The 19,273-nt window shown below is 36.2% G+C and overlaps 1 protein-coding gene across 2 annotated transcripts in view; it reads right to left on the bottom strand.

Annotated features, from left to right (window-relative positions):
* Window positions 1-1,463: 1,463 nt before the first annotated feature.
* Window positions 1,464-19,273, bottom strand: part of LOC150074911 (cytoplasmic dynein 2 intermediate chain 1) — a 466,509-nt gene continuing 448,699 nt past the window's right edge. For both annotated transcript variants that reach the window (XM_090389329.1, XM_090389330.1), the window contains exon 27: window positions 1,464-1,584. In XM_090389329.1, the coding sequence (XP_090245455.1) occupies window positions 1,516-1,584 (69 nt within the window). In that variant the 3' untranslated portion in view covers window positions 1,464-1,515. The remainder of the gene's footprint in view (window positions 1,585-19,273) is intronic.

The following is a 19,273-nucleotide window of genomic DNA, read 5'->3' as shown; positions in this document are numbered from 1 at the left end:
AGGTATGAAGTTTTCTGACAGTGCAGACAGTCCGCAAGAGTACCTCATGGTGTGTTGTCAATGGTATACAGGAATTTTTCTAGCAGGGTTAAGGAGGTGATTATCCCCTTGTATAAGGCAGTGGTCAAGGCCACATCTTGGGTACTGCATACAGGTCTGGAGGCCTCATTTTAGGAAGGATGTAGAGCTGCTAAAACAAGTACAGAGCAGGGCAACAAGGTTGGTGAAGGGAACAAAGGGTTGCTCTTACCAAGAAAGGCTTAAGTTCTTCAAATTGCAGCATCTGGAGACTAGGCACCTGCATGGTGACCTGATTGAGGTGTATAAGGCCTTCAATTTTTTGAGCAAGCTCAATGCTGATGAAATTGTTCCTCTTGCCTAGATTAATCGCCTGAGTGGACATAAATTCAAATTGAGGAAAGACAGTTGTAGAATAGAAGTGCAGAAATTTGCCTATACCCAGCGGGTGGTTGGTTGCTGCAACAAACTTCCATCTGTCATTGTGGAAGTTGATGGCTTAAATAAATTCAAGGAAGAACTGGACAAACGTTTGGAGTAAATGGTGAAATGGTAAGATTTTTTTTTGGCTAATGCTGTATAAGCTTGCTTTCTTGCATCATATGCCTCTATTAAAGCTAAATAAAGTACTGCCTCCATAAGTTCTATTTAGTAATTTACATTTCTTAAATAATTACATAATAAAAGAAATTTTATTTTGTGACTTTGTAAGCAAACCATATCACTGTTATTCAGGTCTCGTAATTTATCAGAAAACCGGCTTTGAGATTTGCCCCATTATCTAGTTTTCTGTAGGATTTTCTGGATAATTGTTATTTTTTGAGACTACTGTTATGATTATTGGTGAATTCTGTGTGTAATTCAAGCAAATTAGGATGAAATAGTATAGTAGTAGCTTAGTAAATGGTGCAAGAAAGCTTATACAGCATCAGCAAAAAAAAAAAAAAATTTAGTATTAAGTTGGTTCTGGGAATCTGGATTTCATTTACTGTTATGCCTACGAGTATTTGGTATGTCAAGTAAGAGCAAGATAAATTTAATGTAGAGGGTATGGTGCCAAATATTCACAAAGGCAGTGAGTTAAGATTATGCTGTACAGTGAAAAAAAAAAAAATGTTGCAGAGATACTTCAAATGAAATTTGAAGACACCAGAAAATTCTTCCTGATACTGTCCAGCCAGTCTGGGATGAGAAAATCAAGTATGTAGTATATCCTTATGAATATACTTTCCTCAACCCATACAGGCATTGAACAATAGTAATGAAGAATGACAATTGTAATTTTATGAATGGTTGATGGAGTAGCTCATATGTTAGACATTTTTGAAAAAAATCTGTGGTCAGATGGCACAAACATTAAACAAACTGCCTGTGTGTAGACACATAATTTATTCATCACATATCACATAGTGACAAAGAATTTGATGCACACATTTGCCATATTTTTCTTAGTGTTCTTTTCATTGGCTCCATTGTGCTTGTCAAACATTTCTTCAATCAGATGGTAACAGGCAGGAGTCCTCGTGGTGGATGCATTTTGATTTTTGAAACTTTCTTTCTGACTCTCTAGAAAGGAAGTAAGAACTGTTGAAATAATTACCTATATTATTTCAACAATTCTGACTGTTTTTCTAAAAAAATTAGAGTACATATAGCATTTTTGTAAGCAATACCCTTCAAAGTACAGTAGGGCCTTGACTTACGATGACATCGACATCCGATATTCTCAGGAACCAATATACCATCAATACGATCTTTTATTTTAAGGACCGATGATATTTGCAGGTACTGATGGCTTTCCCATACAGCTGGAAATTTTCAGATGTGCTGAAACGTCCGAACAATCATACGAGTGATGTCCGTCTTTCAGACGGAACATCACTCGTATGATTGTTCTCAACCAATTAGCTTCTTTGTTATTGTACATTATCATTCAACATGTGGCGTGCAGAACATCACTCGTATGATTGTTTCAGATCTGTGATGATCTGAAACTTAAAACTCCATCAACCAGTGGCAGTGCTGTGCACTTTGAAGACTTTAAAGCCAGCAGAGGCTGGTTTGAGTGCTTCAAAAGTGTTGAAAGGCATGGGGAGGCATCCAGTGCTGATAATAAAGCAGTTGAGACCTTTAAAATCGAATTCCAAGAGTTAGTTGATCAGGAGGGTTATTTTCCCCAGCAGATTTTTAACATTTATGAAATCGGCCTCTTCTGGAAGTGAATGCGCAGGAACACATACATCACTAAGGATGAGGCTAGTTTACCTGGCATAAGCCTATGGAAGATAGGCTCACTCTTCAGTTGGGTATCAGTACCTGTTGAGATTTTAAGCTGAAGCCTTTTCTTGTGTATCACTAATACTCCCCATCGCATTTAAACAACAAAAGGTTGACAAATACATGCTGGGAGTGTTTTGGCACAGTAACAAGAAGGCCATATCCTGTAACACAATTACAGGACATGTCTTCAATGAATGGGAGCTTGAAGTTTTCTGTCCTTCAGTGAAGAATTATCTTGAGAAAAATAAGCTTCCTGTGAAGGCACTTCTCCTGCTCGACAATGCACCAGGCCATGATCTCAACCTTGTTCAATCTCTTCAGATACAATTTGACTTTGTTCAAGTCAAAGTTTTGCCACCCAACACCACTCCTCTTCTTCAACCAAACCAGCAAGTGATTGCAAACTTCAAGAAAATCTACACCATGAAAATGTTCACAAGTTGCTTTGCAGCAGCCTCTGGTGAAAATGCTCTCACCCTCAAAGATTTTTGAAGGTTGAAGTTCAACATCCTGGACTGTGTGAGACTGATTGTAAGTTCTTGGAATGATGTTTCCACCAGGTGCTTAAATTCAGCCTGGAAAAAGATCTGGAGTTTAATTATTCATAACGTTGACGGATTTGAAGATGATGGTGATATTGACAAATGATATTGTCACTCTTGGTAAATCTTGGCAAAGAGGATATGGAGGACCTTACTGACACTCATGGGTGTGAGCTAACAACAGAGGAGCTACAAGAGTTAGAGAAAATTATGGAGAGCAACACGGGACATAGGAAGCTACAAAAAAAAGTCATCAAAATCAGTCCATTTGGATAGTTTCTTTGCCAGTAGCAACAAAAGACTGAAAAACTGACCTCTAAGCCACCATTGATTTCATCAGCTCTGCACTTCCAAGTCTGTTTTTTTTTTTTTTTTTTTTTTTTTTTAAGATGTTTTATGACTATTTATTAAGTAATCTTTATAAAAAAAACTCATTTTTAAAGTAAAAATGAAGTATAACATGCAAGAAATACCTATTTTATGTGTTGTTGGGGAACAAATTACAGGAAATCAATGTATTATTTGTTTCAACTTACAATATTTTCAACATACAATGGATTTTGTGGAACAAATTACCATCAGATGTTGGGGCTCCACTGTAGTTTATGATGGCATGCAGACATCTCAATATTCTTGCTACTTCTGGAATTATGACTGTAAGTCTTCAAGTGTGAGCATTTTGAGTTCCACTGGCTGGTTGGAATGTCATCAGACTTCATATTTACAGCTGATTTTAATTTTTGGCAAGAGAAAAAATCACATTGATCAAAGTCAAGTGAATATGGAGGTATACTGCATATAGAGGAGTACTAAAGTTTTTTTTTTTTTTTTTTTTCACCTGAAAATTCTTGGGGAATAGTGAAAAACTAAGCATTTCAACCTGCATAGAGTTGAAGTACTTAGTGTTTCTGTCTTTAATTTCTTAAAAGACTACAGATTATTCTCAGACATTTTGTTATACTTCCTATACAACTTCTTTAGTTCTAAATTATTCTTTTATTACACCATAAAATTAAAGATCGATTGCACTCTACAAAGGTTGAAGAAAGCTGACATGACTTTGTTATCAGCTTGGATATTGTGCTTTTTTTTAAATTACAGCTAGGTTGCAATTAGTCTGACTAATGAATCCCATGAAGTAGTCGCATTATTCGAATTTGCACTATTTGAAGTTATAATTACGTGCAAAATACGGTAATTGGTTCCAGCTCGACGGAAATAGGTAATGAAAAATTTTAAACGTAAGTTTTTATATGTTTATTAATGAAATATTGCAATAAAGGATAAAAAGAATATACATGTACTTATAATTTAAATTTATTATTAACCAAGTCATATAGTACTGTAATTATAGAAAGCAAAATAAAAACAAAAAAAATTCTAAATATCATTCCTAAAGGTAAGCTTACACTGATGAAAACATCTTTATTGTCTTTCAAAATATTTTAGCAGCGTAGACTGAACTGTTTTCTCCTTCTTTAAATCTTTGTACATATGCTGGTAGATGCAGAGTGCTTTATCCACATCTCGGCAAATTTGCATGCTTCGATCGAGGTTAGAGTCAGCATCCATAATTTTTTGCTTCACAACTTCTACAGCTCGAAAGATATTTTCAAATTCCTTGAGAGTGAATTCCTTCACTCGCACATTATCTTGTTCTTCGGCATCATTGTCAACTTCTTCAAATGCTCTTTGTTGATCTAAAAGTAGGAGATCATCATCAGTCAATTCTTCTGAGTGTGAATTGAGCAGTTCCCAAACATCGTCATTTTTTAGTTCATCAAATCCAAGTTCTCTTCCAATATTTGTTATTTCTTCTATAACAGTTTCTTCGAATCCACTACTATTTGCACAATTTGGCAAAATGCGCTTCCACACTCACACATGTTGTGTGCAGTTATTTGTTGCCAAGCATGCTGAATATTTTATATTGCATTTTTAATGTTATAATTTTTCCAGAACTCTGTTAAGGAAATTGCATCATCTGTAGTTTTAGCAATTGCCTGTTCAAATGATTTTCTTATGTAGTAGGCCTTAGATGTTGTGTTTGACAGCAAAAAAATTATTTTTACATTTCCACATAATGAACCGAGTGTAGTTGAATGACCTGGAGCATTATCCAAAATTAGTAGAACTTTAAATGAGATGTTGCTGCTTTCCTTGCAATATTTTTCAACAGCTAGGCAAAAATAGCTTGAAAACCAGTCAGTGAACACAGCTTGGGTCACCCATGCTTTCTTATTTGATTGCCAAATAACTGGAAGTGATCTATAGTTGTAGCCTTTTAGAGCGCGAGGATTTGGAGACCGATAAACAAGCATCGGTTTCAATTTAAAATTGCCTTGAGCATTTCCTCCCAATAAAAGTGTTAGGTGATCTTTAGACACTTTAAATCCAGGTTGAGTTTTTCTTTCTTAGAAATGTAAGTTCTGGAAGGCACATTTTCAGAATAAACCGGTTTCATCCACGTTAAATATTTGTTGATCAGTGTATTCACCAACTTTGATTATTGTTTTAAAACATCAGGATATTTAGATGCTGCATCCTCATCTGCACTGGCCACCTCACCAGTAATTTTAATGTTATGCAGCTGAACTCTATTTTTAAATTGATCAAACCAACCAGCACTAGCACTAAACGTTTCTTCTACTTCATTATTTTTTCTTTCACTCTCTTAAACAAATTTAAAGCTTTTGTCTGAATGGGTGCTCTGCTAAGGGGAATGCGTTTTTGATTGCAATCCTCAATCCATACAGTAAAAATACGCTCCATTTCTATCATAGTAATACTTCTATTCCTTGTAGATTTTTGCAAACCACAAAAAGCTGATGCAACTTTACATTTTTCTTTTATTTCCCCTGCGTATTTTATAATATTCCGTACCATAGATTCAGGTATTCCGACATCTCGTCCTATTTTAGAGTTGCTATGACCATGTTCATGTCGTTCAATCACATCAATTTTTTGCTCTAATCTAATAACAAGCTGCTTCTTATTTGCACTCGTAGTGTTTTTATCTAAAGGAATCTTTCTTTTGTCCATTTTGTTATGGGCACTTCTTAAAACAAATCACAAAAACTAAGGGCCCCAAGTGCCAAGCGATTCTGTGATCAAGTGAATTTTTGCTCTGAATTAGCGCTCTTTCTTGAAGTAGAAATCGTTTCCTTATTTAAAGCATTTATTAACACACAATTAAATAATCCATAGTAAAGAAAGCAACTTTACTAGATTAAGAAGGAAAGCAACCTTCTCTTTCCCTTTTATTTTCTGTTATATCTTAATTACTAACCTAGTGCTTGGTCACAGGGCGGCACTGCTCCTGCCTCCACGTGGCGGGGCCGGTAACCTGGAAGGGAAAAGCTCTCCCTTTCAGGGCGAAATGGAGCGAACTGACTCCAATGCCCAGGAATCCACTGGGTCAACGGACCGGAAGAGAACTGATCCAAGATATGAGAAATCTAGTTCTCTCGGAGACACCTCCAAGACAATCAGAAAAGGCGATGGAAATGAATCTGTCTCCACAAAGAGATTAAAAACTGACTCTCAAGTTTTAATTTCTCCAACATATATTATTGTACACTCAAATACTGAGAAAGCGGTAGGACAATTGTCACCCTTTCTCATACAAAAGACTCTTGAGAGTTATGTCGGCCCACCAAAACAAGTTAAAAGACTAAAATCAGGCGACATTTTGGTAGAAACGGCCAATACTACACACTCAGAAAAATTATTACAAATGACAACCTTTGCAGGAATACCAGTAACAGTATCCCCGCACAATACATTAAATACTTCAAAAGGTGTCATTACGGAATGGGACCTTCTAAATGTGCCCGAAGAGGAAATTCAAATGGAACTTCAGGAACAAGGAGTCATCAGTGTTAAAAGAATTACAATTAAAAAAGAAGGGATAATCACCCCCACCAGGAATCTGATACTCACTTTCAACACGCCTAAATCACCCAGATCAGTAAAAGCTGGATACCTACACTGCAATATAAGACCATACATCCCGAATCCTCTCCGTTGTTTCAACTGTCAGAAGTTTGGTCACTCACAGACAGTATGTAGAGGAAAATTAACATGTGCAAACTGTGGTTCGCAAGAACATGCCACTTCTACTTGCACAGCTGGATCCCATAAATGTGTAAATTGTAAAGGAGATCATACTGCATATTCAAGGGAGTGTGAAATTTGGAAGAAGGAAAAAATGATACAAAAATACAAAGCAGAAAATGGAGTTTCATATCAGGAAGCTAAAAAGGCAATTACAATAAATATAACAAACAAACCTTCTTATGCACAGATTACTACAATCAAAAAGGCTCCGGAAATTAAACTACCCAATTCAAAATGTTGTGGCACACAAACGGATGTTACAATCCCCCCAGGAGAATCCATCTCAGAATGGGTTCGTGAGTTTTACAAACCATCTCCTTCACAAAAACAAGAAAAGATTATCAATACTCCTTTATCTTTCCCACCAGATAATTCAGAAAATGCAAGAAGAAAAGCAAACAAAGAAAAGATGGGTAGTACAGGAAAAAAGACTGCAGAACAAATGGACACGGATGCAAGAAACCAAGTAGAGGAACCAATTCTCGAAATCTTTACTGAAGAAGAAATGGATACGGGTAGACCCTATTTTTCAAAAAAAGACAAAACCAAGGTAGACAAAAATAAATCAGCCCCAAGGAAGCAATCCGAGGGAACATCCAACCCCAAATGACAGATACGATCATCCAATGGAACTGTCGAGGTTTTCGCTCAAACACAAATGATGTTATAGACCTCATCACCCAGTACCACCCACTAAGTATCTGCCTACAAGAAACCTATTTAAAACCACAGGACAATAGTATAATTAAAAATTATATCACATATAGAAAGGATCGCATAACGAATGGAACAGCGAGAGGAGGAGTTGCAATACTAGTTAACAGACATGTCCCCTCCCAAACAATCCCATTGAACACACCATTAGAAGCAGTTGCAGCCCGTCTAGCAATAGGCTTCAATATTACCATAGCCTCAGTATATCTACCCCCTAATCAAGAATTCCGATTTAAGGATTTCGAAGAGCTGATCACTCAACTACCACCTCCATTCTGCATCTTAGGTGACCTAAATGGACATCACCCACTATGGGGCGATCACAAAATAGACCAGAAGGGTAAGCAAATAGAAAAATTAATTGTCGAGAACAACCTAATGATTTTAAATGACGGCACACACACATATTTCCACCTTCCATCAAAAAGCAGTTCTGCAATAGACTTATCAATCTGTTCCCCAACACTGTTCCCTATGACTAAATGGAGCGTGCACGAGACTCCATTGAGCAGTGACCACTACCCCATTATTTTGAAAATCATGGAAAAAACGCCATGCCAAGCCAGTAGGCACCCCAGATGGAAAATATATGATGCAGATTGGGAAACATTCAGGATACTAGCCAAGCTAGACCGCAACATTATTAAAAGAGAATCAGTACAAACATCAGTAGCCTATGTTACTGATAGTATGCTTCAAGCTGCGGAAAAGACAATACCTAAAACATCTTCTAACATCAGAATATATCCAAAACCATGGTGGAACAAAGAGTGCCAGGAAGCTAAAAAAGAAAGAAATAGAGCCTGGAACCTTTTTCGCAAAAATCCAACAACAGAAAATCTGATACAATTCAAGAGAACCAGAGCCAAGGTCAGGAAAGTGCAAAAAATAAGCAAAAAAGCTGCTTGGATGAAATTTGCATCCACTATAACTATTTCCACACCAACTACACTTATCTGGAAAAAGATCAGAAGGATGACCAACAATTCTCAATTAAACCACTCTCCATTGCTAAATTGGAAGGGACAGTTGGTTACAAACACCTTAGATATAGTCAACGTGCTTGCTGAAAATTTTTCAAATACATCTGCTAATTGTACATACCCCACAGCTTTTAAAACGTACAAGAAAGAGGCCGAAAAAATAAAATTAAACTTTTCAACCAATCAGTGTGAACAATACAACTTGCCACTCACGGCAGCAGAACTAAAACAAACTCTGCTACAGGTGAAACACAGCGCAGTCGGTCCTGATGAAATCCATTATGCAATGGTACAACAATTAGATGAACAGTCCCAATTAGCCCTGTTAGATCTATACAACAAAATATACCTTGAAAATTCCTTCCCAAACAAATGGCACCACTCAATAATACTAGCTTTCCCAAAACAGGGAAAAGATCTCTCAGACCCACAGAACTACCGTCCCATAGCTTTGACCAGCTGCTTAGGCAAGATCTTAGAGAAAATGGTCAACAATAGACTAACATGGTACCTAGAAAATAATAATCTTCTCAATCCAGAACAATTTGGCTTTAGAAAAAATCGCTGTACCTTGGATGTACTTATACAACTGGAAAATCAAGTAAGAAATGCTTTTCTCAGGAAACAACACCAAGTCATGGTTAATTTTGATATCCAAAAGGCATATGATACCACGTGGCGATACGGTATACTTAAAAGATTACATCAACTTGGCCTTAGAGGACATCTACCCCTCTACATATACAATTTCCTTAAGAATCGGACCTTCCAAGTTCGAATGAACAATACACTTTCCAATGTATTTTATCAAGAAGAAGGGGTCCCTCAAGGATCTGTACTTAGTGCCACACTTTTTGCAGTCCACTTCAGCACAATAATAGAACAAATCCCAAACAATATCTTTACAACAGTTTATGCTGATGATTTCAGCATTTCTTATCAAGCGCAGCATATGAGAACAATAGAACGGCAATTGCAAGTAGCCATTAACAGAGTCATAAAATGGACAGAAAGAAATGGATATAGAATATCGGTACAAAAGACTGCATGCATACATTTCTGCAGAAAAAGGAATCTCCATCCTGACCCAGAACTCAGGCTGAAAGAACAGATCATCCCAGTTGAAAATAGTGTCCGTTTCTTAGGATTAGTTTTTGACAAAAAACTGACTTTCCTAGAGCATATCAGTCACATACGAGTCCACTGTTTGAAGAAAATGAACATCTTGAAGGTCCTATCCGCTATATCCTGGGGAGCAGACAGGACAATCCTACTACGCTTATATCGCCTTCTCATTCGGTCTAAGCTAGACTATGGTGCCCCAGTCTATGACTCGGCAAGACCTAGTGCTCTGAGATGGCTCGACCCGGTACATCACTGCGCACTACGTTTAGCCCTTGGAGCTTTCCGCACCTCACCTGTGCAGAGTCTGTACGCCGAAGCTCAAGAACCTCCTCTGCAAATCAGAAGACAAAACCAATTACTCTCTTATGCAGCTAAAATAAAATCCTTACCAGACCACCCTCTACAGAAAACTCTTTTTGCTTCTGAATGGGAACAACATTATCAGCAACAACAAAGAATCAATAAACCTGCGAATGTGAGATTAAAAACCCTTCTTCTCAGTAGAGAGCTTAACCTAGATAACATAAATCCGCTACCGAAGCAGTCTACTCCACCATGGACAATCAGACAACCTTTATGTGACTCCTCCTTCCACATTTCGAGCAAACAAATCCTTTCTCATATAAATCATCAACTGCTGCATGCTGCTTATAAGGCACAATTTTCAGATCATAGCTTTCTATATACAGATGGATCCAAAACTGATTCTCATGTGGGAGCGGCAGTTTACTTTTCTGACATCACATTGGCCCAAAAACTTCCAAAAGACTGTAGCATTTATACCGCAGAACTGCAAGCCATTATGTTAGCACTAGACGAAATCGACCATTCCAGTTTTCAAAACAGCATAATTTTTACTGACTCCCGTAGTTCCATGATGGCAATACAAAATATCAGTTCTAACAAACATCCTCTACAACAGCAGATTCAATACAAAATATCAAGACTCCTTGAACAACAACGTAACATTAGATTTTGCTGGATCCCAAGCCATGTCGGAATACATGGAAACGAACAAGCAGACAGAGCTGCCAAAGAAGCTAACAACAATACTTCTGCATCAGAATATATCCCTTTCTCAGACTATAAACAAGTTATTGATCACAGTGGGATACATCACTGGCAGCAGCAATGGCAAGTACTTACCACTAACAAATTGCATCAGATTAAAAGATTACTCCAACCATGGAAATCCAGCATTCAGAAAAATAGACGCGATGAAGTGATACTTGCTAGGTTAAGGATAGGACACACGTATTTCAGTCACTCTTATCTTTTGCGAGGAGAGGATCCCCCTCTATGCCCTATCTGTCACATACAACAAACAGTAGAACATGTACTGATTACTTGTCCAGCTTTTGCAGATGAACGCCGAAACTCCTTCAAAGAGCTAAACAAACATCACTCCCTCACTCTCAAAACCATACTGGAAGATAGGAAAAATATAGCAGATGTTTTTCAGTTCCTTAAGAAAATAAATTACTACAATCAAATATAAGACTAAATATTATTTCTAAAGCAAGCTATAGTCATTCTCTGTTACTCTTGGAAATCATTAGCAGCAATATACGAATTAAAACAAAACCATTATATAAAATAAAATTTTACAGGCGCATTTTAGCCGCAGTAGCTCTTGCGCCAAGAATTCTTAAAACAAACAAACAAACAAACACAAAAACTAACATATATTACAACTTTCCATTATTCAGAAAATGACTATTTTTGATCATTTTATAATTAGAAAGTTATTTTTTTTAATCATTCATAGACATCTTAATTGTAGAATTTTAATAATTCTATTCATTTATTAGGTTATATTGCCACACAATGAAAATGATAAAAAGGATTTAAAAGATAAAGCAAACAAGTTATTTGACACATTCAGTGTCTTCAAAGTAGCACGGAAGAGACAAAGACAGCACATAAAATCACTCATTGTGCAAGTGGAAGCTGACATGACTTTGTTATCAGGTTAGATATTGTGCTTTTTTTTTTTTTAATTAATTGCTTTTAAAACTTTATTGTACTAAAGCATTAATTACATTCTACCTCTTGAAGAATACATATACACTATTAGAATACAGAATATTTTACTTTTATTGATTTCATGATGGACTGATTTAGAAAGCTTTCTTTTATACTTCCATAATTCTCTAGAGGACAAAGAAAACCAGAATCCACAAAGCAAAGCTTCTATTGCAAGAGTTATTTATATTTTAGTTCAAAAACTTTCTGAAACAGTGAAATATCAAGAAGGCAGTATTGAGGTTGGAATTACTAACTCTACCTCTTCATGTATGCATGATCAACCTAACTCTTGAAGATGAATAAGAAATGCTTTCAATGAAAAAAAATTAGTTTGCCATCGATAAAAAAAGATTACAGTCCCTACAAAAAACAAACTGTAATTCAAAAAGAGCTCAAAATTATCAAACAAGAGATAAGATTGTTTGAATAGGAAGAAATTAGAGGAAAATATTTGGAATTGGCATATCAATACTTCTTCACCATTCCTCCAACAAGTATCAATTCGGAATGAGCTTTCTCTGCCAAGGGTAATATTTGCATAAAAATTTGCTCATGGCTCAGTGACAAGAATATCAATGAATTTTGTTTTCTAAGATCTCATTTTTCAAACAAAGGAATGAGAAATAACTTTTGTAATTTTTTTCTGTTTAAAATAATTAAAAATTTTAAAATAATTATTTTTTAATAATTATATATGATTATATCAATAACTGTTAATTTCTATCAGAATGGAAATTTATACATGTTATATCATAAAACTTCATATAATTATATATTTTTACCGAAAATAAATATTACAAGAAAAAATACCAAAATATTGGTTTTCTCATTTTGCCCTGGTATTTCATACATCATATCCTTCTCACCTTTTCTTACTACTGAATACATCATGAATAGTCAAACCAAGGGAAAAAAGATTATCTGTGAAAAGATTTAACTTATCTTTAAATATCCTCACCAGTCAGAGGAATGCCATCCCTGTGTTACCAGGCAATACTAGATGGTAGACGGCTCTATCAAGTGGTGAAACCAATGTTTAGTCTCCAGAGCAAAGCTTCAGCAGCCCACCCCATTTCTTCCATCATGCAATATGATTAATCCTTTTTTGTTAGATAATAGTGAGATCCAATCTTCCTTACTTTTCGAGCATACAGTTCTAAAACAGTGCTAGATAGTCCAGTGGACTAGCTAGCAGCTGATCTGCTAACACTGGAATCTTTTCTGGCTTAAAATATCTCTACCCCATTCTGTCAGATTTATCTGTTGCCTCTACTATTCTCCAAACTCCACTAATCACGTCAAACCCTTTGACTTCTTTTCTTTGATTCTTGACTTTTACCAGTCCAACTTGTGTAAAAATAATTTTCTTTGATGATTTTAATATTCACAACTCAAGCTGGCCGTTGTTTTCTAGTTGCATGGACAAAATTGGTCAAGATGCTGAGCCTTTTGTAATTACTAATAATCTCACACAGATTGTTTGTTTATCTGCCAGAATACCAGAGTCCCAACAAGGTTGTAAGCAAACCCTCAAACATTATTTTGAGAGCATCTGTGGATTCAGGGGAGCTCCCAATGAACTGGACATGTGAAAATCTAACCTCAATTCACAAATGGGAATCAAAAGGTGACATGAATAGTTACAGATGGTAGGTTAATGTCTGTTCAAGGAAAAATAATAGTCACTGGTTAAAGAAGTAATGCAAAACCATCTAGACAGAAATGCAGTCGCAGCATCGATTTGTTAAGGTGTGGTCTTGTCTGACCAATCTGATTGGATACTCTCATGCAGTAACAAAGGAACTTGAATGCAAAAAAATAATTTTGATATCATATACCTGGATTTCAGGAGCAGCGTGGTGTTAAGGACAACTTGCTGCTCTTGATAAAGGGATGGTTGAGTAGGAGAAGACAAGAGTGTGGTTATTTAATGGACACTGCTCTTCATGGAGTCCACCAAGGTTCAGTGCTGGGGCCCATTATTGTTTTCTATATTTATTAATGATATGATAAATATATATTAGGTTTAATGTCTAAGTTTGCAGTTAGTTACTATGTGGTACTACACTCAGTGCACTGGAAAATATAAAAGAGCTGAGGGAGTAATTGTGCAGTCAGATATGAAGTTCTTTGACAGTGCAGACAGGCTGCCAGGATAATTTGTGGAGTTTTGTCATTGATATACAGGAACTTTGCTAGCAAGGAAAAGGAAGTGATTATCCCTTTGTATATGGCAGTGGTTAGGCCACATCTTATGTACTGCATGTAGGATTGGAGACCTCACTTTAAAAAGGATATAGATATGCTGGAATGGGTGCAGAGAAGAGCAACAATATTGGTGAAGGGAATGAAAAGGTGGTCTTACTAAGACAAGCTTCAGTTCTGCAGATTTCAGTGTCTTGAGACTAGACACCTGCGATATAATCTGATTGTAGTTTTGAGGCCTTGAATAGATTGAGAAAGCTCAATGCTGATGGAATGCTTCCTCTTGCTCAGACTACACATATGAGGGGGCATAAATTCAAATTGTGGAAGGATGGTCACAGGATAGATGTAAAGAAGCGTGCCTTCAGCAAGGAGGTGGGTGGCTTGAATAAATTCAAGGAATAACTAGACAAACTATTGGAGGAGATGGATATGTAAAATGGGAAGGGTGGTTTCTTGTTTTTTTTGGCTGATGTTTATAAGCTTGCTTCCTTGCATCATATGCAACTAATAATAATAAAAGATACAAATCTAAAATGCAACAAAGAAAAGCAAAAAAAAGAAAAAAAATCGAATCAGCTGCAACTCAAACATTAACAAGGCTCATATGGCGAAAATTTCAATTCTTTTATGGGAAATACTTGCAGTATCAAACTGGAAAGAGTGGTACTGGTCTTTCCTAACAGAAAAAGCAAACACTTTGGTCAAATAATTCTCCAGTACACCAGCAGTTGCTGCATACAACCCAGTCTTTCAACAAATTAAATGAGGTGTTGAATGTCATGGAATCAGGAATGTTTCATCATGGAACAGGTAAATGCATGGGCTGTGTTAGGGTAACTAAGAGTAAGAAAAGGTGCATGTATACTTGCATGTACACCATTGCCAGGAGCATAGTTAATAAATTTGATGAGTCTGAAGTGCTGGTCAAGTCAAGGCAAAATGCACACATGGGGAATTTAAGAGGCATGGTGTCATTCAGATATAAGGGATGCAGAATATGAAATGGGAGTGCAATGCATAGAAGAAGGATAGGAGGGGGGAGGGATTATGCTTTTAGTTAAGAAGCACATAGAATCAGAGGCAGTGCATCCAGTTAATATGGGTGGCCAGTGCAATGTTGAGTCAGTTTGGTGTGAAATAAGCACCGGGAAAACAAAAATAGTAGGCATTTTATAGGTCTAATGACTGATGAGTACAACCAGCTGTACAGACAAACAGAATGGGCCAGTAAAACAAAATGTCTTATAATGAGGGATTTTAAATTTCCAGATATTGACTAAAACTTGTGGGTTGGTCACTGACACACTAGCAAGATTTTGTGGATTTATTAGATGACTGCTTTCTACAGCAGCATGCAACAAGAGAAACTAATATTCTTGATCTGATTATCAGCAGAGATTATTCATGCATTAACAATCTGCAGAAAAAAGAACCAATAGGTAGCAGTGATCACAATGCATTGATTTAGGATTTACTTAAAGATGTATCTACCAACAAGGGTAAAGGGAACAGTTTTTTCTTTTGTAAAGATGAATACAGTGGTCTCAGACAGTTTTTAAATTCTATGCAGTGAGACCGTTACCATCAGCAAATTCAAAATGGAAGCATTCAAGGAAATAATCATAGAAGCTACTAGGCTTTTCATACCAAATTAAAAATACCATTCAATGCTCAGACCTAAATGTATGTCAGATGAACCAGTTAGACTTGTTGCAGAGAAGAAAAATGCATGGAATGCATATAAATTTATCAGGTGATCCAGAAGCTTATGGTAGATATAAACTAGTCTGTAATCAAGTCACTTAGGATGTTAAGCAAGCTAAGGTAGATTACAAGAAATCTTTGGCAAAGGATGCAAAGAGTTCTTTACTTATGTAAACACTAGAAGAAGTGGGGGGATGAATCACATAAATCCACTTGATATCGATGGTTTAACTGTTGATGATCCTGGTGAGGTTGCTGGCAAGCTGAATAAGCATTTTGCATCTACATGAGGAATTCTTTATGGGAGCAGATGCCAGAGGTTTTTCAAACAATACCAAAGAGATAAATTATTTTATAATAACTGAGAGGAAAGTGGAAAAGAAATTGCTGAAATTAAACGTAAGAAAGGCACCTGAGATGGATGAGATCTGACCAGTTATATTTCGGGAGGTAAGCAAACCCTTGGCCATATTTATGAGAGAATCCTTGGGTTCAGGGGAAGTCCCCATGGACTGGAGATGTGTGAATGTATCCCCAATTCACAAAGAGTTACCAAAAGTTACAAGTAATTACGGACCTGTTAGCTTAACTTCTGTTCCAGGGAAAATAAAGGTCATTGGTTACAGAAGTAATGCAGGACCATCTAGACAGAAGTGAAATTATACTTCAGTCACAGCATGGGTTTGTCAATGGGTGACCTTGTCTGACCAATTTGACTGGACAATGAGATGCAGTAACAAAGGAACCGAATGCAAAAAATAATTTTGATCTCATATTTGGATTTCAGAAAGGCATTTGATACAGTTGCACATAATAGACTTGTGCAAATTGGAGCAGTGTGGCATTAGGGTCAAGTTACTGCTCTGAATAAAGGGATGGATGAGTGGGAGAAGACAGTTGTTATCAATGGACACTGCTCTTCGTGGATTAATATTATCAGTATAGTCCCCCAGGTTTCAGTGCTGGGCCCAGTCTTTTTTTTCATATTTATTAATAATATTGATAAAGTATATCAGGCTTAATTTCTATGTTTGCAGATGATATGATGGATGGTTAATGACAGTAATGATGGTATGCTACTGCAACAAGAGCTAGAAAAAGTAGGCATTTGAACTGAGAAATGGTAATTGAGGTTTGAGGTTTAACATAACAAAAGAAAAGTGCTGCACATGGGTAGCAGTAATCCGATGAATGCACCAACTGTGTGGCACTATACCCAGAAACTGTGTGGCACTATGAAAACAACCAGATATGAAGTTTTCTGAACAGTACAGAAGAAGAGGACAGCATATGGGGTTTTGTTAATGAGATTCATGAATAAGGAGGTGATTATTCCATTATACAAGGCAATGGTCAGGCCTCATCTTGAGTCCTGGATACAAGTCTGGGGACCTCATTTTAGGATGTAGAGCTGCTGGAATGAGTACAGAGAAGGGCAATGAGATTGATGAAAAGAATAAAGGGCTGCTCTTACCCAGAAAGGCTTCAGTTCTGCAAATTGCAGTGTCTGGAGACTAGGCACCTGCAAGATGATTGAGGTGTTTAAGGCTTTGAATTTATTGAATAAGGTCAGTTATGATGGGATTCTTCCTCTTGCTTAGACTATGCACATAATCTATTTGCATAAATTCAAATTTAAGAAAATGGTTGCAGAATTTTGCCTTTAGTCATCAGGTTGTTTGCTGGAACAGACTTTCATCTGATGTTTTAGAAGTGTATAGCTTGAATAAATTCAAGGAAAGAACTAGACAAAAAGGTGAAATGGTATTGTTTTTTTTTTTTTTTTTGCTGTTGTATAAGCTTGTTTTCATGCATCATTTGTGACTACTAATACTAATCAATAGAACTTCTAGCATTCCTAGTTAAATATCCAGGTTCTGCTAGGCCAGATGAAATCTACTACATATTAAAACTGCTTAAAAAAATAAAAAAAAAAGACAGAAGATACTCTTTTTAACATTCTACAATCAGATCTTTTTTGAAAAATACTTTGCTCCATTCCTGGGTACTCAATTGTAGTAGCCTTTTCAAAGTCAGGAATAGGAAAGAGTGATTATCTTTCTCATAAATTTGCTGTTTTATTTTTTCTGTTTCTAAATTTCATCCACAAGCTCACTTGTGGTTAAGTTAAACTCTAATTTTCAGATTAAATCACTGAATCTTTTGTACTTTGTGTTGACTTATAAAATAATTGTAGTGTTTGCATTGCAGATTATTAAATTCTTTTTATCACATGCATTTAATTTTACTGTAGATCCTCCTCCTCTTGCTGCAATGACAGAACATTGTAGTTCTGATTTTCCTTGTTCTGGTGCGACTAGTATAAAGGCAAAATTGGCTCATGAAAGATGTCTCTCGGTGTATTCACATCAGGAGGCATCACAAAAAACTGTTACAGAACTAGAGGACGTTGATGATATGTTTGATACAGTTGAGCCCCTTTCTGAAGTGAATTTTCAAAACATGTGGACCTGAAGCACAGAGTTCTCTTTGAGTACCACTCTTTGGAGTAAGTTTGATTATGGAATTTTTTAAAAATGAAACCTTTGCACATAAACACCTTTAAATAGTAATTTGTTCTTATTTTTACTTGATTGCCCAATTTTAAGAGTAAAATTATTGAAAAAAATCGGAACAGAATTTATTTTATTCTTAAAAAACTGTAAAAAGAACTATTTAATTTAATAATATTCTCTATATGTGTTTATTTATCACTTGATTCAAGAAAGAAAGAAAGGAAGGAAGCACAACTTTTATTTGATAAACACAATCTCTTCCTTCCATCCCTCTCCCAATTATCAAAGCTGTTTTTGTGCTGCCATTCATTAAAACTGTTAATTATTGGTTGGAAACACAGATAAGAGATGGCAGCACATACTAAATGTTTTAAAACAATTTGCACATTAGTGAACTTGAAAATGTAGTGTGTATTGGCAAAAGGGAAGGATTTCACTTTCATAAAGACAACTACAGAGTTTTATTTAAGGATCAGCTCTTTAGAGCTGGTTAGACAATTTTACATTCCCTTTAGTGGGATAAACTGATGATGTTACCAACTGAAATTCTAAATGGGAAGCATTTAGGGAAGTAATCATAGAAGCTGTTAAGCTTTTTTCTACCAACTAAGAGATATTGTTCAAGGTTTAGACTCAAATGGATATCAGATAAACTTATAAGAGTAGTAGCAGAAAATAAAAATGCATGTGATGATTATAGATTAACAAGGGACATAGAAAGAAAGGCAAACTAAGACAGATTATGAAAATTCTTTTTCTCAAAGAATTATTTGCTTTTGTTAGCACTAGAAGGAAAGGAAAACCACATTTGTCCACTAGATAGGAATGGCATAACTATTGATGATCCTGTTCAGGTTGCTGGCAGGATGGAATACCAGGAGCACACCAAGTTATAGCTGAGGAGAAAGTGGAATAGAAATTGTTGAAGCTAAAACTAAATAAGGTGCCCAGAGCTGATGGAATCTATCCAATTATATTAAAAGAAGCAGCAAAAGAGGTAATCAAATCTCCTTGGGGAGTTTCTATGGATTTGAGG

Source organism: Mastigoproctus giganteus, unplaced genomic scaffold (genome assembly GCF_048544385.1).
Source record: "Mastigoproctus giganteus isolate SK-2022 unplaced genomic scaffold, ASM4854438v1 scaffold_15, whole genome shotgun sequence".
Classification (NCBI taxonomy): Eukaryota; Metazoa; Arthropoda; class Arachnida; order Uropygi; family Thelyphonidae; genus Mastigoproctus; species Mastigoproctus giganteus.
This window is presented reverse-complemented; position numbering and strand designations above follow the sequence as displayed.